This window comes from Drepanopeziza brunnea (genome assembly GCF_022702325.1).
Source record: "Drepanopeziza brunnea f. sp. 'multigermtubi' strain 214-2 chromosome Unknown ctg5, whole genome shotgun sequence".
Lineage (NCBI taxonomy): Eukaryota > Fungi > Ascomycota > Leotiomycetes > Helotiales > Drepanopezizaceae > Drepanopeziza > Drepanopeziza brunnea.
In genome coordinates, this window is record NW_027094068.1 from 682,232 (window position 1) to 702,714 (window position 20,483).

The window sequence follows — 20,483 nt, forward strand, 5'->3', positions numbered from 1 at the left end:
GTATATATCAAGAGCCCGTCGAGATTCATCATTTTATCGCCCCCGACGCTCTCAACACCTTCAACAGATTCAAGATGGGGTCCTCGCGACCTGCCACGCCCGCGTCGCCCAGAGTCCCCAAAATCAAGATGGCCCAGCCAGGTGTCCCCCTGTTCGGCTGTGGTACGTAACGTAGCGAAAGTCGCAGCCTTGCCGGCCAGCCTGCTCACACGAACCCATAGAACACATCCGCATCCTTCTGGAGGGATCTGTCGAGATACTACAGAATACAATAAAACACTACAAAGACTGCCTGAGCGTAGTATCCGATCCTACTAGAAAGACCAGTTGCCAAACCTCCCAAGGCCCTAACGGAGAGGCCCGGACAACCCTCACTCCCAACTACCTCTGTCTCCAATGTGATCGCACAACCACCGCAGAAGGCCGAACTGAGCATGGAATGGAGACTAAGCATCGACTCTGTAGGCTCTCCCCATCTGCAGACTTCCCTTATCTGCAGACTTTTAATGTGCAGCTACTGACCCCTATAGATGTTGAATCGAGAAATGGTTATCTCTTCTGTCAGATGTGTGATGATTTCGTCTTTGACCCAACACTCGAGGACCTGAGACTAAGGAAGTTTGGTACAGGAAGCTTCTCATGTAGGTGGAGCATTTGTCTCTGTTATCCCGTCCATATTGAAAGGAATGACACGATGCTAACCTCGGGCAAACAGCACGGAAACGAAAACTCGATGACCTCTTCACAAATGCTTCTAAAGAGGATGCCCAACTCATGTCTCTGAACACTAACAACACGCCGTGCCGTGCCAATGGGATACGTGGCATCTACAATATGGGGGCTACTTGCTACATGAATGTTATTCTTCAGAGTTTGATACAGAACCCTCTGTTGCGAAACTTTCACCTGGGCGACGGTCACAGAAATGCCGAGTGTAGTCGGAAGAATTGCGTAGCTTGTGCAATGGATGAGATGTTCCAGGCCTTCCATGCACAGCCCGACACAGTTGGGTACTCCGCACACAACATGCTTGCTTGTTTCTGGATGTCGAAGCGGAAAGCCTACGAGGAACTCGCCAGCAACAAGGAGCAAGATGCACATGAGTTCTTCCAATTCCTAACCGAGGAGCTTCATGAGATAAACGCCAGTGCGAAGCTCCAGTCGATCGAAGATGGTGCCCCTTCTCCAAAGCGCACCAAACCCGATTCGAGCTGTAATTGCATCGTCCATCAGACCTTCTATGGCCGTACACAGAGCACGATTACGTGCCAAGGCTGTGGTGAGGTCCGAACTTCAGTCCAGCAGTTTATGGATCTTAGTCTGGGTCTAGATGTCCTTTCGAAGAAGAAAAGTATCAAAGTAACTGGACTGAGCGTGAAGCGATGTCTTGAGGCAGAGTACACGGTTGCAGAACGTTGCGAATATACTTGCCATGTGTGTGGGACCAATGAAGCAAAGAAGCTATCGAGCATCAAGAGTCTACCAAATGTACTCGCTCTTCAGTTAAAGGTCGGTTTTATTTCCTCGATTGCCAGAATTGTCTCTTGCTGACCTTTTGCAGCGCTTTAAGCAGTACAATGGCAATGCCTCGAAGATTGAGACAAAGGTCTCGTTTCCTCTCAAGCTCGACATGTTTCCGTACACCAACCGGGCCCGGCAGGACATTAAACAAAATCCCGAGTTGGCAAGAGGATGTACATATGAACTTCAAAGTGTTGTCGTTCACGTTGGCAACCTCGAAACTGGTGAGCCACAGGTCTTCGTTTGAATGTAACAACCATGCTAAGATTTTAGGTCATTACATCTCGTACTCACGAGTCGGCAACCAGTGGTTCAAGTTTAACGACCACAATGTCACAATGGCCTCCAAATCAGATGTCCTCAACGCAGAGGCCTTCATTTTATTTTACGTCATACAATCGTTGGCATGATTGGCACGCTTGCACGGGAAGGCAATTCCAGTTAAAAAGGGCGGATGGATAGGCAGTTTAGGCGCCGGTTAGATTTTTGTGAATGTAAGAATACCCAGGCTATGGAAGACGCCTCAGCATAATTGCACAAAAGCATAATCTATGGTTTCGGCCGGCTCCTGTACAGTACTTAGATTGGCTATCAAAGCCTCCTCGAATTCCCCAAAGGGAAATGATTGCATTTGATCTCTTCGTTTCGAAACTAAGCTATTCTGAGGTGTTCTTCCACTTCCACTTCTGGCACTCGAAATTTGCGTAGCAGAAGAATTCGTTGCTCAGCCCCTTGGAATGGACAGGCAGGAACGTCGTAGTTGCAATACCTTGAGCTCGATACAGCTTGTTGACGAGTGTCTCCATCCTCTCACCGGTGCACTGGATCAACCGCGAGTGGGTAGCTCTCTTTTCCGGTGCCACACCCCAAGACTTCGATAGCCACCGGACAGTCATAGCAGCTGTTCTAGCTTAGTCTCTATCCCGACCCGAGAGAAGAACCCACTCATACCTTTGGTCTGGCAGTCCTCACTCAAAAAAGGGGGATCACAGATAATATGATCAACACTCGCCTTCATACTCGCTACTCCTTGTCAGTAGTCACCTCCTCCTACCTTCCATACAACAGAAGGGTCAACTCACGTGGCAGCTTCAGCGGATCGTTGAAATCATAGAAAACAAACTCCGGAAAGACCTCGAACCGCCTGTCGAATTCCAAGAGCCACAGCTTAGGCCTCTCGCTCTCCTCTCGGTCACTCTGCGCCTAGCAATCTCGTCAATTTCCTTCCGACAGGTACAAGAATTTGGAGGTAGGGCCGCCGACGGGCGTGGATGGATGGATAGATAAATGGGGGGGGAGGAACTCAAACCAAGATATTCTTCAACTGTACAAACACACTCGGCGCAGATACAACTGCAATGCTCGTCCCCGCCCCGGCGCCCACCAGCAGCTCCGCAGCTAATGCCTTCGCCGTCTCGTCCGAGTACTACCTCACGCTCACCGATCAGCAAAAGTGCTCTCCTCACTTTTCCAGTCCTCACACCTCATTCTAGCCAGCCAGTGAGCCGTATCCAGATCATCAAAGCACCGAGGACCCGTGATTTCCAGACTGGATAGCAAGAGAGACAGAGGGGACAGAGAGACAAAGGGAAAAGAGAGAGAGTTACGGACCCAGAATTGGCTCTCGTTCCAGTCCTCTGCGAATGCGTCCATGCTCAACGGTGCTTGCTTAGTAGCCGCGTCATGTTTCTGCTCCGCGACATTCTTCAGATCCTCAAATTGCTTTACACGGGCGTCCCGCTCGGCGTAGAATTCTCTGAGGGCAGAAAGCGCTGAGCTGGAGAGAACTCTGTATTTTATATCAGGAATGGCGTAAGCGTAGAGATCTGAAAGGAAGGTTACGGGTTTTCATCGTCAAAGTCATCCATTTTTTTGTGGTGTTTGCAGTCAGGCTGTATGTCATGGGCAAAGGGAAAAATGCTTCGGTACTGTAGGCGAGAAAATTTGCCGAGTTGAAGCCGGTGCAAAGCTCCCCGCGAAAATTAAAAGGGGCAACCACAGGGCCTATGTGACACAGGACTTTGGTAATTTTTTATCTTATTAGTAGTACTTCAGAAAATATTCACCGAGTAGTTCTGGGCAATGATCACTGGAGAGCTGTATTGAGGGCTTGAAAATTTTTAACATATGTACAATTGCTATTCAGTTTACTCCGTACATGTACGCCGAGAAGACCACATGCTCTACTGGTCGTCAATAACATGCAGGTATTTCTTCTCTTCTCTTTTCTCACGCTCTGTCGACGGCGGCAAGTCGTAGAATGCAGCGCTTCGATAGCCTTGCTGGAGGGAAGGTTAGAACTAGACCAAGAGTATATATCATGCAACGTGAACTTACCAAATAATGGAAGGTGAGACTGCTGAGCTCAGCCGGTTCAATTCCGAGGTCTTTGAATGTTTTTGCGGAAGGATCGATGGTTTGGTCGATAAACTCACGCTCAACCTCATCAGCGGAGATAACAGGCCACCAGAGAGCCTTGTTCAAGAGCCCAGCGGCTGGCTTGAGGATTGCCTTAGGCAGGTTGATGTGTCGGCGGTGCTTGACGATTTCTTTGTCTACCAACTCGGCGATTTCAGCTGTTGAGTAGTTCTTTGGACCGTAGAGCTCATATGTCTGCTCGGCTGTGCTATCATCGTGGAGCATCTTCTCAAGTGCTTCACCAACATCAATTGCCTGAAGAAATTCATTAGCCATGAACAGTCGGGAAGCACGTATTGAACTCACATGAACAGGCCAGTAACGCTCTTGCATGTGATTAGAGGTGAGAACGTTCGTCACACCAGCGAGCTTGTGAAGGAGTCGGTCCTCAAATCCAAATAGTGGAGCGGGTCTGACAATGGTAGTCTCCGGGAAGATGCTACGAGCAACAGCCTCACCACGTCCCTGGATCACATATTTATATTTTTTCCCGCCTCAATTTTTGATATTTCTGGACTGACCTTGGTAGAGAAGAACTCTGAAGGCGAGTTGACATTTGCGTTGTATGAAGAGACGTGGATGAACCGGTCAACATCGTACTTGGCAACAGCTTCTGCAATTCTCTCGACACCTTCAACATGAACATCTTCAAGGTCAAAGTTCCTAAAGATTGTTAGGGCTTGTCCCAAAACTCAATTCCCAGAACACATACTTGGTGGGGTACATCCGCCCGACGAGGTTGTAGACCACATCAGAATGTCTGACGCTCTCCTCGAGAGATGCGGTATTTCTGAGATCATATTCCTGAAACCAACGTGAGCGGCATCTCATCAAGAAGGCTTGCAAATCCCACCATGAATATAACTCTTCCCAAATCTCCTGCCACCTTCAAATGTCGTTTGGCCATTTCCTCCCGATATGGTATAATGACCGTACATCCTTGCCTGGCTATAACCCTGACCGTCAGCCCCAGACCAAGCCATTGTCTAGTATCGGAAGAAGCGCACCAATTCTATTGACAATGTATCGTCCGAGGAATCCCGTTGCACCGAAAACGGTCACAGTATGTCCTAGCAATATATCAGTCATGCCCTTCCAGCTGTGGTAGGCCTGCCAATATACCTCCGAGAGAAGATCTGTAGAGCCACGAGTTAGGACAGGCCCAATTGATGCAGCAGGCCAGGTACTGACCTTCCGCCCTGCGTCCGGAGTATAGGCTTGCCGGTTCTGGTGATGGTAACGTCGCTGATGTGCCGGTTCATAGGAGGATTGTTGAGGCTGCTCCGTCCCAGCCGCACAGCAGTCCGGAGACTTTTGAGACCCGACGGACTGCAGGACTTCTGCATGGTGGGCGGTTGTAGGCAATGTCAATTCTCGGTGGTGGGAGCTGGAAATGCGAATGCGAATGGGATTGACTGAGGTCGTCAGAGTTGAGAACCCTTGCTGAATCTAAGCTCGCGCGGGATTACTTTCGGTCCGGCCCAGGCCCCAGGCACAAGCGCCGCGAATGTTTCCAGCCTGGTCGACACGAGAACAATCAGTCTCCCCAACTTCAACATTGCAACCAAACTCCCAAACCGCAAACCCTCTCCCTCATCCTCCAGCTCTCTTCCTTCGACCTTACCCACCACGCACCACTTTCCAGCTCCCTGTCTTCCACACCACTCTGCCCGCCATGAATATTGATTCGCCGATCCCCGATTTCCTGGCCAACTCGAGAGACGATGCTCCCGCCGAGCTGCAACACTTGTTCCTCGAATTTGAGGATCTGTGGGAGAGGAAGCTCTGGCATCAGCTGACGGATAGACTGGTGGAGTTTTTCAATCACAAAGAGAGCGCCCCTCAACGATTAGCCTTCTACAAGACCTTCATCCTCACTTTCGCCGACAAGATCAACCAGCTCAAGCTCATTACTCTGGCCCTCAGCGCAGCTTCGCAATGCAAAGGTAAGGCTACGACTAGCATCAGGGTCTTGAGCTTCAACTCACGCGATCAATAGATAGCGAGGAGCGCCTCTCCTTCCTGACTGCGGCCGCGAATAAAGTAAACAACCCTAATTCCCAAGATGCGTACGTCTATGCCACCGTGGCATTGGCTACAGCAAAGCTGGAGCTGAAGGACTTGGAAGGAGCAAGAAAGGATTTGGATAAGTCGGAGAAGCTTCTGGACAACTTCGATTCTGTTGAGACGATCGTTCATGCCGCTTTCTACCGTGCCAATGCGGAATATTACCAGGTACGCGCAATGCAGACAGAAAAAAAGTTCCCTGCTAACAGAAGCAGTCCAACCTCGAATTTGCATCCTACTACCGGAATGCACTCCTCTACCTTGCCTGTATCGAAATCACCGATTTGTCACCAGCAGAGCGCAGAAGCCGGGCTTATGATCTTTCCATTGCGGCCCTGGTGTCCGACTCAATTTACAACTTTGGAGAGCTGCTGTTGCACCCAATTCTCGAGGACCTTAAGAAGGACGACAAGTGGCTCTATGACCTCCTGTTTGCATTTAACCGTGGAGACTTGGCTGCTTACGACATTCTCGCCGGTCACATTTCCTCAAACACTCTGCTCGTACAGCACCGCGATGGTCTCAGACAGAAGATCTACCTCGCAGCCCTCACCGAAGCCGTTTTCCGCAGACCTCCACACGACCGCGAAATGTCCTTCGCCACCATCGCCGACGAGACCAAGGTTCGCCCCAATGAGATTGAACACCTGATCATGAAGGCCTTGAGCTTGGGTCTTTTGAGGGGAAGCATCGATCAGGTAGATGAGATTGCGCGGATCAACTGGGTACAGCCCAAAGTGTTGGACATGAAGCAGATTGACGCTATGCGCTCAAGACTGCAAGAATGGGATTCGAGTGTCAATCAATTGGGCAACTGGATTGAGGCAAAGGGGCAGGATGTATGGGCTGCCTAACTTGGTATGGCATGGCGTCTGGGTATGATGAAAGCTGGCTGGGATGTACAATAGATATCTCTAATCATGAGACATGCATTTGTCTTTACGGACAAGATACTTCAGCCGTGTAGGCATGAAGTTCACATTTGCAATAAAAGAACCAACAAAAAATTACATGATTTTATGGTCTCGTAATGAGGTGGCTTGAAAATCGACGAAAGTACTTGAAAGTCAAGGTATATAGTCTATTCCCAGCATACGACTTGTATCGAGCCTTGTTGAGACAGACGTGGGTGTCGGAAGCTCAGGAGTAGTGTTCTTCCGACCAATTCCAATGTTGCCCGATTCTGGCGACTTTGGAATATGTGCAATATTCGAAGCTGTGTTGGATCCTTGTTTGTCACCAGTATGATGCAGTCTCCGGGAAAAGCTGTGTATTCTAGTATTCTAGGTATATGAATGTGTGAGGATCCAGACGCTGGCTGATATCAAGAGTGTCTGATCCGAACGAAGGCTAAAGAGATACAAATCACGGATGAACAGCTGATGCAGTCTAGAATTTTGCAGTCCGGATGTCTAATATCCTATCCTTTCACGAGCTTTACCTCAACTTCCTCGCCGTCTTCCCTCGGTCTCCCAAACAACACAATCATCCCAATCAACCAAGCGGGCCACCAGACACACCACACCATGACCTGGGTATTCATCCCCCAAACATCCCAGCCAAACGCCGCCTCCTTCAGCACATGGGTAATACTCAAACCCCAGTATTTCGTTCCCACCACGACAATCGTGGTAGGCGCTAGCATAGTCAATGGGATCGCTAGAATGCCGGCCATGATTGGATGGCGAGGTAGAGGCTGGATGTAGGTTAAGGGGGTGGAAAAGAGGCCTATGAGGAAGGCGAGAGAGAAGTTAAGGGTTGCAAGAGCCGAGAGGAACATGCCGAGAAAGAGGAGGGAGAAGGCTTTGATGAGCGTGTATTGTTGCCGGGTAGGGACGAAGTAGGTTACAAGAGCGTAGGAGAGGAGAAAGGGGAGGACGCAATTGAGTAGAGCGGAGAAGATAAACATTGCTTGCAGCATCTGGAGCAGTCAGCTATGTACCGAAGAGATGGGCTGTGAATCTTACATTCTGAGGCGTGTGATTGAAAACGAAAAGGGGTAAGACTCCAAGGAATTGGATGGCGGCTACAATAGCCAGAGGAAGAAACAGCTCTCTTTCTCGGACGATGACGACCTCCTCTGGGACGAGAGCCTTGATTCCTCCTTCCTTTACCATGACCAATGGCTTCTTTTCAGCCTCAGATGGAGACGCTTTGGCTGACATTTTTGGCGAGCCGCTCTTGATCCAGAGAAAGATTGCCATGATAGTAAAGTTGACAGCCACAAGCATCGCGCTTGGGAGGTAGGTTCCAATGCTCACAAATCGATTGGACTGCATGAGCAAGTAAAAGAAGAAACTCTGGTGGAGATGCTCCAGCAAGTTGTTGAGACTTCGGAAAGTGCTTTCAATGACTCTTCCCATAGCCATCTCATCTTGCCAACCTTCTCCAAAAGGCTGCAAGGTAATGGCGTCTACATGGTAGGGAATGAAGCTGCTGTGAGGCCCGGAAGCATGTCCGAGGCCTTGCTTCAACATCCCTCGAAGCATAGTCTGAAGTCTATCGTGGTAGCTGTCCGAATGCTTCCACATCTGTTGCAAGGAGACTCCGATTCCCATTTGACCGCTTGCAATAGATACTACAGTGTTTAAGAGGTCCAGGTTGGGAAGTTGGCCATTGGTACCGTCGTAGACGACATGGATAGACTCGAATCGGTGGTCAAACGGGTAGTCGATTACGACAGCACCTTGCAATGCGCCGCTCTTCAAGGGAAGAGAGTCAATGGCTGGAGATTGGTGAGTATCGTGGTACGCATCGACCCAAGCCTGCGGTCCAGCCGTGCTATCGGCTGTGACCAAAAAAATGATATCCTTCGACCAGAGAGACCACCTTTTGAAATACCGGGCTAAAGTGAGAACGAGAGCCACCCCACTTCGGTTGAGTTCATTCTCAATGTTCTTCCAAGCTCCAACAAGAACAATAGCTTCTGTAGCATCTCCTCTAGGAGCATGGAGTATGGCGTATATGTTCTGCCCCGAATACGTCTCCCCTGCAGACTTGTACCTGTAACTTTGCCTTGCAACCTTCAACCCGGAGGCCTTGAAAAACTCTTCCAGCTTGTCGTTCACCCTAGACTGCTATCAGCTCCGGAGTCCACTCGCATTGCCAGGCTTGGTACTCAATGTTGCTCCTCCCCTCCAGCGCATCAACCTCGTGCTTGTACCCTCGGAACACATTCTGGTCGCTCCCAGCGAAATACGTGTGGACCTGGCCGGGCAGCAGCGCGTTCTCGGAAATGTATGTCTTCCGTGAGTAGTCGTTCAGTGGTAGGACGAGGAGCCATGCGACGCCAATGACTATGCAGAGAAAGGACAGATATGGAGGTAATTTGAGGAATAATGGATTGTGCCGTAGCAGAACGCCCGAAGCTGTGAGTTGTTAGCAAGACGCAGGACAAGCCTTGGAGAAACTTGCATAACAGAGAAACCATATTCAAAGAGAGATACGTGCTGATGGCGCGTTGGACATCCCGAGGCTTTATGGATGTTGAGCTGAGGTCGCGCTCTCGAGTCACTTCAGCCAGACGGACGCGACTGCAACCAATATGGGGAACTCAGCTCTACACGAAAATTTTGGATCTTACTGTATGTACTATGCAGCTTGAGGAGACGAAAAATAGATTAAACTTATGGCATCGAACTTGTACAAAGTCGCCATTGAGCAAGCAACATTTAATCAGTTTTCATTTTCACATTCAAACTCGATGACTTGGACTCCCATCATATATTCGCAATGCCCGTGACAGGCTGACAGGCATACCACTTCCCGAAACCCCCAACGCCGAATTATGCCTGGTCTTTGTACAACAAGAAAATCCTCACTCTTCACCTCGATCCTTGCCAGCTATTAATGAGCTTCTTAGGGTCCTAACCTCTGCGAGCTAGCTACATAGCCTAAAGCAACCTCTCCCGGTATTGCCGGATTGGTGGTGGGGAGCACACCATACCGTCCATATGTCTTCTGGTCCACGGAAACATAATGCGGAAGTCGCCCAAGCAGATTTAGCTTACCTTCTATCCATCGGAGAACCCGCTCCGGCGGTGCGAGGAATTTGAGATATCCAAGAGCCCCTGGTAAAGTCATCAGCACTCCCCAGGGTACTGAGAGGAAAGTTTCACTTACATCCATAACCAAAAGCGAGCCCACACAAATGACCCAAGAAACTGGTATTGGGGATCAACACTGAGACGAACAGTACCATCACGATCGGCGTTATCCAAGTTGGGATTTGAGTCGTCCCAAGCATAAAGTAGGGGTTGGATTTGTAGGTCTTGACAGCCTCCATTGCGATCAAGGTGAATACCCATATACTATAGAGGCTATTAGAACCTAGACCGCTTCTACCATGGGATCTGCTGTGACCTATACCTAGCCCCAAGTATTGTGGTGTTCATATGAAAGATTCCTCTTTCGATGAATGTGTATAGAAGCGCCGGAATCGTGGAAAGAGCTATAATCCCCATCAGCAATGCGCCTCCAAGGTCGTAAAGTAGGCTCGATGAATGGCGGATCACGTACGACCCATGAACAGTGCCAGTGTCGTCAGAGTCCCATATTCCGCCTCGAATCTTTCCAGCAAGGGTGTCAAAGACAAGGTGTTCAAGAAGGCGTGGAAGAAGCCGACGTGGACGAGTGGAAATGTGTTTGTCCTATACACTGAATAAAGAGAATTAGCTTAACCTCAAAAGCGAAACGCGATTGTCCCTGAAGAAAGCCTGCGTACTGGTACTCAGTCCGATCTCGCCGGGTATCAAAGCTCCCCATTGCTGCACATCCCAAACGGACTGTATACTCGCGATCCAAAGTCCAGTAATAGCAATTATGACACATCGAGTAAACAAAGGAATTCGGAAAATGTATGAGCGCAATCGAGTGGCAGGGAACGAAGGAAGAGAGGTAGCCATTGCAAAAGGTCAGAACTGTCCTCAACCGTCGAGCTGGGTAACTTCAACTAGGAGGGCTGGAGGATTCGGCACTCGGAGAGCAAGTTCGGGGCCGTTTCAGTAAAGAAGAGAATCGATATCCCATATGGTGATTGCCTGCTTGCTTGGATCCAGAGCAGAAAAGTGATGTGTATGTGAGGAAAGCTTTTGCCGGCTGACTGAACCCTGTGATTCGAGGCTGAAATGGTGACAAGGCTGCGGACTAATAACAGCATTCGATATTTTGCTTCAATCTTTACCAGAATCCCTCTTCCATAAGCTCACAAATCTAAATTTCAAGAAAGAATAATTTTGATAAAATATTACCTATTTTACAAGCGTATAGAAAGTTGATTCCAAAATTCTTCAACTAATTAAAATACTGTGCCAAATGCTGATGAGGCTACTGAGCATAGCTCCAGGTCCGGGGAACGAAAGGCTATGTCACCACTTCTGAAAGATAGGTAGTGCCACTTCTAAAAGATAGTGCATTAGCTCCACCGTATATTGAAAATCTTGAACTGAAAGCCTCCTAGTTGCAGATCCTAGATGTATACACCAATTTCTTCTTATTAGCGGGTATTCTTGAACATCGAGACGTAGTTGAGCATAATACACAGTACTTCCTCGCTTGCCTTGGCAACATTGTTCACTGGGAAAAGACCGAAGTATTGAGGATTACGTTCATGAATTTCGTTTTTACAAGTAGGGAATATGCATCGATACCTAGGGAAACGCACCGATCCATTCGCAAAAATACAACTTCACTAAAAAAGACCTAACACCATCCTCCCAAGCCCTTACGACGCATTGGCCTTGGCCATAGTGTTGAGTGCCGACCCGTTCTTGAACCACTCGATTTGGGGAGCGTTAAACGTGTGAGCCAGCTTGATGTCGAATGTCTTGCCGTCTTTGGGGTGCACTCTTAGAGTCATGGGCTTTCCAACTGCAATTTCGGTGCAGAGAAGATCAACCTTATCGTAGGGCTGGATCTTCTCATAGTCCTCAGGGTCGACAAAGGTCAACGGAAGCATACCTTGCTTCTTCAAGTTGGTCTCGTGGATACGGGCAAATGAGCGGGTGATGATGGCAAGACCTCCCAAATGTCTGGGCTCCAAAGCAGCGTGTTCTCTTGAACTTCCTTCTCCGTAGTTCCAGTCTCCAATAACAACCCAGGGAATTCCCTTCTTCTTGTAGTCTCGAGCGGTAGCGGGTACGGCCCCAAACTCCCCTGTGGTGAAGTTCTTGACTTCGTTGGCTTTACCATTCGCGGCATTCGTGGCACCAATCAACATGTTGTTGGAGATGTTATCCAAATGTCCACGGTACTTCAACCAAGGACCGGCCATAGAAATGTGGTCAGTGGTAGTCTTTCCCTTACACTTTATGAGAATCGGAAGGTCCAGCGCATCCTTCCCATCCCACGCGGTGAAAGGCTCGAGCACTTGAAGTCTGTCACTGCTAGGCGATACAGCAACGGAAACAGAGTTGCGGTCTGCGGGAGGAGCTTGGTAGGTGTTCTGTCCTGGATCGTAGCCGGCTGATGGGAGACCTGCACCGGATGGTGGAGACAGGAGGAACTCGTTTCCGTCCTTGTCCTTCAGCTTGTCGGTGAGGGGGTTGAAGTGAAGAGATCCGGCAATGCTGAGAGCAACCACAAGATCTGGCGATGTGACAAAACTGTGAGTGGAGGGATTGCTATCGTTGCGACCTTCCCAGTATTAGCAAACCGATGCGTGATAGTTTACACACATAAATTACCTGTGAAATTGCGGTTGTAGGATGAGACGATGGAGTTGGCTTGACCCTTGGCCACGTCTTTACGATCCCACTGCCCGATGCAAGGTCCGCAGGCATTTGCTGCAGAGTTTATTAGATTTTCGATATGATTAATGGGGCTGGAAACCTACCAAGCACGACTCCTCCAAATTCTTCGAGGATCTCCAACTGACCATCACGGGCAGTTGTAGCACGGACTGGATAATGATGAGCAAGGTCACATATCAGACATGGGTACTATGAACGAAGACTTACTTTGCTCAGAACCTGGGGTAACAGTGAAGAGAGATTTGGACTTGAGACCATGGTCGAGGGCATCTTTGGCAATCGACGCAGCGCGGGAGAAATCTTCGTAAGAAGAGTTGGTACAGGAACCGATCAAACCGACTTTGAGCTCCTCGGGCCAGTTATTAGCCTTGACAGCCTCGCTGAATTTGGATATGGGAGTAGCAAGATCGGGAGTGAAAGGGCCGTTGATGTGTGGCTCAAGCTCCGATAGGTTTATCTCGATCAGCTCGTCGTATTGAGCACCCTCATCCTCGCGGAGTTCCTTGGCGTATGTGCGGGCAAAGTCACCGATGTCCTTACGCTTGGTAGCAGCAAGGTAATCGTACATGCGATCGTTGAAGGGGAACAGGGATGTGGTTGCTCCGATTTCAGCGCCCATATTGCATATTGTTGCCATCCTGTAGAAATTTCAGCTCGAGTATGCATGAATAAAAACGGAGGATCTAACCCGGTACAGCTGATTGATTCGGTACCAGGACCACTATATGCGAAAGTCAGTATGTCGAATGCCACAAGGAGCTTGGGCCATTTACAAGTACTCAACAATAGCACCAGTTCCTCCCTTCACAGTCAAGATTCCCGCGACTTTCAGGCTGGAAGTATCGCAGTTAGTATAGTTCTGCTCAAGAAACAAATAGGAAGCCTCTGAATCATGCTCGAGGGAAACATCGAACCATGACAGAAAGGAAAATCGTCCATGGAATCGTCCATGGAGAAGCACAAACTTACATAATGTCTGTTCGAGGTTAGCAATGCACCCCAAGTCAGTAGTTGGAATATGCATCAACGTACCCTTAGGGGAAGTCCATCCAGACATCTCGCCGGTCAATTTGATACCAATGACCTTTGGAGCCTTCAACTCCCATGGCAGATTGGCCATAACGTCGACAGCATCAGCACCACCTTGCAAACTAAATCAGCACTGAAAAATCGCGTTTGAAAGTAACAGATAGGCCATGGGCAAGCCACTGTCGGCAATTCAGGTATTCGAGTAGCTTACCAACTCCAATGGCTGCCATGCCTAATCCACCAGCATTGGGTGTGTGCGAGTCGGTACCAATAAGAAGACCGCCAGGGAAGGCGTAATTCTCAAGTATGATCTGATGAATGATCCCAGAGCCAGGTCTCCAGAAACCAATGTTGAACTTTGCGCAAGATGTAGACAAGAAGTCGTAGACCTCCTTGTTGATCTCGGTGGCGCGCGCCAGATCCTTGACACCGCCAGTCTGTGCCTCGATCAAATGATCACAATGGACCGTGGTAGGGTTTGCCACTGAGGGCATACCGGCAGACATGAACTGCAGAATGGCCATCTGGGCTGTGGCATCCTGGCATGCGACACGATCCGGGCGGAGCTTCAGGTAGGAGACACCACGCTCGATCTCTTGTCCGTGCGGGTCGTCGAGATGGGAGTAGAGAATCTTTTCTGCGTATGCGAGGGGACGGTTCAATCTGGAGCGGACAATCGCGAGGTTCTCGGACATCTTCTTGTAGTTGATGAAGTTGCCCTCTTCGTGGATGTTCTGCTTCACCTTCTTGTCGAGGGGAGCATCGCTGACAGTCGCCATGCGGCGGATGCCATGGGCAATGGCTCGCCGCTGAGTAGCAGCGAGAAGCTGTCGGGAGGTGGACAGCATGGTGGGTAGACTTGTAGGAGGAGATCTTTGGAGGAGGAAACTTGGAAAGGAAGAGAAAACCGAGAGAAGCTCTTCTGATAATGAGCCGCCGGCTGCGGGATGGATCTCGGCTACCTAGGGTGGGTGGGTCAGACGCTAGGAAGTGGGGCCGCTACGGCCAATGGCGCATGCTCAATTGGTTATGTCGGGATGCTTGTGACTGATGAGCTTTTGTAGTAACCATACGCACTTTTCTATCATGGAGGTGTTGGTCAGATATATATATATATCTCAAGAGCAATTCCTACATATGGCTATCTTCCTGACCATTGCCAACCCCAAGGCGGGCTTTGTGATCATAAATATCCGGATATATATAGAGATATATAGATATGGACCGCCGTATACGGAACTACTATCAACCTCGGGTGACGGAAGCAGGTGGGGAAATGCGGGCTAGCGCGAAAATTCCTGCGGTCTGCAGGCCAGCTTCTAGCTCGGTTTATCGTTTACCACCGGAGCCTTCGTGGACTTGGCTGATACGCGAGTGATTTTTGGTTTTACCCCCGAACCGAAACCGATCCGAACCGCAAGGTAAAAGAAATCTCAGACTATCAGAACCAGCACTTTATCTAGCCCTCTCGTCCTTCCCGCAAGATGGGAATCCCCCAGAAGAAAACCAAGACCAAGACTCGGAGAAGATTGAGGTGAGCGTTATTCCAAACTCCTGGTGATCCCACTCCCCGCCATGATAATTTGAACTGACTTTTCCGAAGGGATCTCGATCAGATCAAAGCTGATATCGCCTCCCCGAAACATCTCGAGCAACACAAGAGCACTAAAGCTCCTGAGGATCTGCCAGGTCTGGGCCAATACTACTGTCTCGAGTGCGCAAAATGGTTTGAGAGTGAGCACAGTCTGGTTACACATCGCAAAGGAAGCACACACAAGAGACAGTACGCATCTTCTAGAAGTTGTCACTCTTCCAGACTCTTTCCGACACTGATTCTGCCCCAGGGTCAAAGCATTAAAGGCGGAACCATACACGCAAAAGGAAGCCGAGGCAGCCATTGGGCTCCAAACAGACAATGGACCTAAATTAGCCGCCAAACAGAATACCCACGATGTGGAGGCAGAGATGGAGAATTCGGGCTTCGTGGAGGATACTTGAAGACGTCACGCTCGATCAACATGGTAAACCAGGCTGCCAGCCTTCGGCCTTCGGGATATTACAGTGTATCATATTGGCCTATTTTCGCTACTTCACACTGCGACCCTTTGCAGCTCTCGCCAGACCGCTGCCCCGCGTTCCTCTGAGCCCACCACGAACTGCCCCACCTCTTCCTGCAGGTCCCCCTCGGCCTGCGCCGCCGATCTTCGAAGCTGGAGCGGGTATGGAGACTTTCGACGTCGCTTTAGAGGATGTCGGTGGATTATCGATGAAGGACGTGTCCGTGGTCCTGCAGAGAGTAAGCCGTAGCAATCATAGGGAATGCGATTGACTTACAGGAACGTCGTTTCTCCGTCCATGATTTCATAATCACCGCGGGATCCTGTCGAGCGTCCTACGTACTGTGAATGAAAGCTAGCGAGATACGGCAACGGCCTACCTAGTTGATCCTCTTGTTCCCTTGCTCTGCGAAAGGAGTCCGATATTGGGGCCTCGTAAATGGTCAACAAGGGCAGCGCGTTCATCTATATGACACTCACTTCAGGGAAATCAGTTGTAAAAGCGTTCATATTCAAGCCGTACAAGAAACTGGCAAAGTTCTCGGAAAAGCGCGACAGGCTGTCGTTGAGAACCTGCAAATTCATGAAGTTTAGTTCCAAATCGGCCATGGAATCTGAAAGCTCCGCGAACGACGGCTCAAAGGCCTCCAGGGGCGCATAGGATCCTCCTCCAGCGCTGGCTTTCCCAGATTCACGCAACGAGGACCGAGATGAGGGTCGCAGGGGGGTCGTTGGGCGCGAAATGGGTCGTCTGCGAGTGCTTCCTGTCTGTGGGGTGGTCGAAGCCATGATGGACCATGTGGTGGTGGTGGGGTGGTGGCTGTCGCACGGCTGGGCCAACTCGAATATTTGGGATGGATCAATGCACGCGAGTTGAGATACTTGGCTTCGGAAGTTCGTCCGTGGATGGAAGATCGTGTCGCGGTCGTCAAGGTTGTTGCCCAAGCCAACGCGTTGACCAGCAACTGTAAGGGTGTCGCGTGCTGTCAGTGTTGATATTCACGTTGTAAATATCTACCCCGGCTTCCATGTACCTCCGACTCCGAGCGCCCCTCATCCCGTGACTTGCCGGCTGTGAAGCCGAGCCACAGAAGAAATTGTCAAGTAGGTAATCGGACGGACATGCGAAGGGCCCAACCCTCGTCTCCCAAGCACCTATCTGCCGTCGTATTGTCGAGTCCACATCCACACCCACTTCATTAATATATTCGGCTCCTCTCCTCCTCTTCCTGTCTTCCCATGCCCAAGCTTCTGCCTGTCACTCGGTCTGATTTAATTCAATTACGCCGCGGATTCGCGACCGTCGCCTCCATCTCGCCCTCGCCCTCGCACCCCCCGCCTTGGTATATCTTCCGCAGGCGCAACGCTGCACTGCCACCCGTTCGACAATTTACCCCGCGATCCTACAACTACCATAGCGGCCCAACCGCTCCGCGTCTCCTCGCCCAAAGAATCCACCATTCGAGGTTGTACAGCGCGAGGCTATCATCTTTTCCTGGAACTGGAGACTCTCAGGGCCCGAGAAAGCAGCAGTCGTCATTTAAGCCAGGCCAACAGCATCTTCACATCAAGAGTCCTCTGGCGCCACCCACTCCGCAGACTGTCAGGAGTTCATTTTCCTCTTGGACGGCGATTCTGTTACTCTGCGGTCTTGCTGTCTATTCAGTATTGCCTGCTATCGAACGCCCCAACACCAAAGAGGTTGAAGAAGGAATCCTTTCCCATTCTGTAGACCGTACCGATCAGAGACCCGACAGTATGACAGGAGAAGCACTTCCAGGTCGGCCGGGAACGTTAACTCCAACGGAGGAGGAAAAACTTCGAGAGTTCTGGATCGCGACACTCCAAGTCTTTGGAGTTATACCGAAGGAGAGGGATGAAAGCAAGGAGACTAGAAGCGCCAAGACGGATTCATCAGATTCCAAGAAGCCAAAAAAGAAGAAATTGTCGCTCTTCCGGAAAACCAAAGAGGAGGACCCTGAAAAGGTCAGTTCACCACAAAATGCCGAGGACGACAAATACGGCCAAACGAAGGAGTTCCAGGATGCGTTGTCAAATATGTCTCCCGAGTTGCTCCGCGCCACATTCTGGGGCATGGTGAAACACGATCATCCAGATGCTCTTCTCCTGAGATTTCTGAGAGCAAGAAAGTGGGATGTCGACAAGGCATTGGTGATGATGGTCTCTACTATGAGATGGAGATCAACAGAAGTGCGTGTCGATGATGACATCATGAAGAACGGCGAGCTGGGCTACCTGGAAGATTCAACTGGCACTGATGCTGCGAAGAAAAAGTTGGGCCACGATTTCCTTGCTCAGATGCGCTTGGGGAAGAGTTTCTTGCACGGGTTGGATAAATCTGGGCGGCCAATGTGCTTCGTCCGAGTGCGGCTGCACAAACAGGGAGAGCATAGTGAGGAGAGTCTGGAAAAGTATACAGTCTTCGTGATAGAGTCTGCGCGTATGATCCTATCTCCCCCTGTTGATACTGCTGTAAGTGTTGTGTCGAGACCAGTTTTGGAACAATGGCTGAATTAGATGTAGTGTATTGTGTTTGACATGACAGGGTTCTCCATGGCAAATATGGCAAGTCGTCAAGGCCGAGCTTAAAGCTGTTTGAGAGTTTCGCTAATATCATAACAGGATTATGGTCCAGTGAAGTTCATGATCAAATGCTTTGAGGCGAACTATCCAGAATCTTTAGGCGTTGTCCTTGTCCACAAGGCTCCATGGATTTTTCAGGGTTAGCTTCCACCTCTTCGGTGCCAATCAACCGTACTAACGCATCCAGGCATTTGGAAAATCATCCGGGGGTGGTTGGATCCTGTTGTAGCAAGTAAAGTTCAGTTCACAAACAGTAACGACGAGATGGAGCAGTTCGTGCCCAGATCTCAGATCATCAAGGAACTGGGCGGAGACGAAGATTGGGAATACAAATACATCGAGCCTGTACCAGGAGAGAATGACAAGATGAAAGATACAGTAACCAGAGACAAGCTTCTCAAGGAACGCGAGACCTTGGTCGATCAGTACGAAAAGTCCACTCTGGACTGGATCAATGGAGAGGGCGATGCGGTGTTGGTCAAGGAAACGAGGAATAAGCTGGCCGCAGCTTTGAGGGACGACTACTGGAGACTTGATCCTTATCTACGTGCTAGGACAATTTATGACCGGGTTGGAATGATTCAAGGAGGTGGAATTCTGCAGTTCTACCCCGACAAAGCAGAGGCACCTACGAACGGAAATAAGCCTACAGAAACGTCTGCTGCTGATCTGGACTAATATTTCCTTGCCCAGAATTCGGCGACCAGATATATTTGTCTACATGGTATTGGAAATGTGGCAAGATAGTATTGAATCTCGGTTGTTCTAGAGGCGGTCCACAACGGCATCCGTTATGAAGGATAAATAGGATTGAAGCTGATTGCCCAAAGACTAAAAAATAATGGATATTATTGCTACTTGTCACACATTATATCGTCACTCATTCACAAGGTCACTTATTCATTCCCACAAACTCCATCGCTCCACACACACACTATACTCTACATCCTCGACTTGATCTCCGCGAACAGCGCCTTGAGCTTGTCCATGTCCGTCTTCTGCTGCGGCCATCCAATCGACATTCCCTCCTCCTCATTCGGCTTTGGAATCTGACTCGCATTAGCAACTGCTTCCCCTTCCCTCCCATCTGGTGGAAATCAAATGAAGAAAACTCACCATATGGAAATGCACCTAGCCCCCGCAGAAAACCATTCATTAGCACTCTATTTCTCCTCCCGTGAGAATCGAGTCCCAGGGCGACTTACATGATCAACCACCTGGTGCGCAATCCTTCCATTGTTCTGCAGCACGTTGTAGTTCTCCGCCCCTGTCGCCTTCACCAGCTTCTTCACCACCGGCTATCATAACGCACATCAGCCATTCGCCCGCCACGTCTCTCCCACGGGGAATCCACGTACTAGGATCTCGGACAGTTGGTCGTCCGGGATGTCGGTCAGTTTCTCGCCGTGGAACTTGGGAATCACAAGCTGTCATCCATCCTCTTAGCTAACAAGGATGGGAACAGAAGGGTGGAGGGGTCAAGGGATGCGTACGGCGTGTCCTTTGCTGAGAGGATTGATGTCGAGGAAGGCGAAGACTTTGTCGGATTCGAAGAGCTTGAAAGAGGGGATGTCGCCTGTTTGTTTCGTTAGGTAGGATATATGGGAGGGGCAATTGGGGGTTGGGTATGGGGGACATACCCTTGACGATCTTGCAGAATATACAGGCTGCTGCCATTTCGACTGTGAATTATGTGTGGGTTGGGAGGTCTGCGAATGGTAAAACGTGTGTGTGGGAAAGCAGAAGTTACATCTTCAGCTGAGAGCTCGAGGCGGGGTAATAGCTCGAAGCTCCAGGGTCCAGTAGTTGTAGTATATTCCACGTGATTTGAATCCTACAAGTACATCACATATCTCATAGAATGTCACGAAAAATACAGTTTGAATGATATAGCATTGAAATCCTCGGTCAAGTGGAACAACTTGACATCAAAAGTCGACTTCGAGAAATTGTCGAGGCGAAGTCCATGCAACGCGATATGGCTAGCTAGCTCCCTGTTGCTGCGTTGCTGCGCCAACCTGTCTCCTCCAGTCAATTT

At 49.7% G+C, this 20,483-nt stretch overlaps 10 protein-coding genes across 10 annotated transcripts; 4 read left to right on the forward strand and 6 right to left on the reverse strand.

The window, feature by feature from the left end:
* Positions 1-74: 74 nt before the first annotated feature.
* Positions 75-1,931, forward strand: L3040_003654 (uncharacterized protein; the record flags this gene model as incomplete). The annotated part of the gene is made up of 6 exons (XM_007295263.2): positions 75-162; positions 222-461; positions 531-641; positions 716-1,509; positions 1,562-1,745; positions 1,795-1,931. 6 exons carry the CDS (start codon positions 75-77, stop codon positions 1,929-1,931), a joined length of 1,554 nt encoding a protein of 517 aa, XP_007295325.1.
* A 246-nt stretch (positions 1,932-2,177) lies between these two features.
* Positions 2,178-3,389, reverse strand: L3040_003655 (uncharacterized protein; the record flags this gene model as incomplete). The annotated part of the gene is made up of 6 exons (XM_007295262.2): positions 2,178-2,422; positions 2,473-2,544; positions 2,604-2,724; positions 2,831-2,947; positions 3,133-3,310; positions 3,364-3,389. 6 exons carry the CDS (start codon positions 3,387-3,389, stop codon positions 2,178-2,180), a joined length of 759 nt encoding a protein of 252 aa, XP_007295324.1.
* Positions 3,390-3,704: 315 nt separating this feature from the next.
* L3040_003656 (uncharacterized protein) lies at positions 3,705-5,285 on the reverse strand (the record flags this gene model as incomplete). Its single annotated transcript, XM_007295261.2, has 9 exons — positions 3,705-3,803; positions 3,859-4,194; positions 4,246-4,404; positions 4,461-4,602; positions 4,652-4,743; positions 4,793-4,887; positions 4,947-5,009; positions 5,062-5,075; positions 5,131-5,285. The coding sequence occupies 9 exons, from the start codon at positions 5,283-5,285 to the stop codon at positions 3,705-3,707; spliced, it is 1,155 nt and encodes a 384-aa protein (XP_007295323.2).
* Positions 5,286-5,614: 329 nt separating this feature from the next.
* L3040_003657 (uncharacterized protein) lies at positions 5,615-6,860 on the forward strand (the record flags this gene model as incomplete). The annotated part of the gene is made up of 3 exons (XM_007295260.2): positions 5,615-5,885; positions 5,939-6,174; positions 6,222-6,860. 3 exons carry the CDS (start codon positions 5,615-5,617, stop codon positions 6,858-6,860), a joined length of 1,146 nt encoding a protein of 381 aa, XP_007295322.2.
* Positions 6,861-7,426: 566 nt separating this feature from the next.
* On the reverse strand, positions 7,427-10,910 carry L3040_003658 (uncharacterized protein; the record flags this gene model as incomplete). Its single annotated transcript, XM_007295258.2, has 9 exons — positions 7,427-7,927; positions 7,974-9,075; positions 9,125-9,374; positions 9,421-9,539; positions 9,878-10,076; positions 10,129-10,316; positions 10,375-10,456; positions 10,525-10,662; positions 10,730-10,910. The coding sequence occupies 9 exons, from the start codon at positions 10,908-10,910 to the stop codon at positions 7,427-7,429; spliced, it is 2,760 nt and encodes a 919-aa protein (XP_007295320.2).
* Positions 10,911-11,728: 818 nt separating this feature from the next.
* L3040_003659 (uncharacterized protein) lies at positions 11,729-14,632 on the reverse strand (the record flags this gene model as incomplete). Its single annotated transcript, XM_007295257.2, has 9 exons — positions 11,729-12,639; positions 12,690-12,788; positions 12,839-12,904; positions 12,963-13,393; positions 13,444-13,476; positions 13,529-13,588; positions 13,725-13,731; positions 13,788-13,898; positions 13,996-14,632. 9 exons carry the CDS (start codon positions 14,630-14,632, stop codon positions 11,729-11,731), a joined length of 2,355 nt encoding a protein of 784 aa, XP_007295319.1.
* Positions 14,633-15,268: 636 nt separating this feature from the next.
* Positions 15,269-15,782, forward strand: L3040_003660 (uncharacterized protein; the record flags this gene model as incomplete). Its single annotated transcript, XM_007295256.2, has 3 exons — positions 15,269-15,318; positions 15,388-15,567; positions 15,629-15,782. The coding sequence occupies 3 exons, from the start codon at positions 15,269-15,271 to the stop codon at positions 15,780-15,782; spliced, it is 384 nt and encodes a 127-aa protein (XP_007295318.2).
* Positions 15,783-15,869: 87 nt separating this feature from the next.
* L3040_003661 (uncharacterized protein) lies at positions 15,870-16,630 on the reverse strand (the record flags this gene model as incomplete). The annotated part of the gene is made up of 4 exons (XM_066156496.1): positions 15,870-16,071; positions 16,119-16,176; positions 16,222-16,273; positions 16,322-16,630. 4 exons carry the CDS (start codon positions 16,628-16,630, stop codon positions 15,870-15,872), a joined length of 621 nt encoding a protein of 206 aa, XP_066012079.1.
* A 969-nt stretch (positions 16,631-17,599) lies between these two features.
* L3040_003662 (uncharacterized protein) lies at positions 17,600-19,123 on the forward strand (the record flags this gene model as incomplete). The annotated part of the gene is made up of 4 exons (XM_066156497.1): positions 17,600-18,334; positions 18,386-18,427; positions 18,485-18,584; positions 18,633-19,123. The coding sequence occupies 4 exons, from the start codon at positions 17,600-17,602 to the stop codon at positions 19,121-19,123; spliced, it is 1,368 nt and encodes a 455-aa protein (XP_066012080.1).
* A 263-nt stretch (positions 19,124-19,386) lies between these two features.
* On the reverse strand, positions 19,387-20,122 carry L3040_003663 (uncharacterized protein; the record flags this gene model as incomplete). Its single annotated transcript, XM_066156498.1, has 6 exons — positions 19,387-19,494; positions 19,562-19,576; positions 19,651-19,743; positions 19,804-19,872; positions 19,939-20,021; positions 20,086-20,122. 6 exons carry the CDS (start codon positions 20,120-20,122, stop codon positions 19,387-19,389), a joined length of 405 nt encoding a protein of 134 aa, XP_066012081.1.
* Between the last annotated feature and the right edge of the window lie 361 nt (positions 20,123-20,483).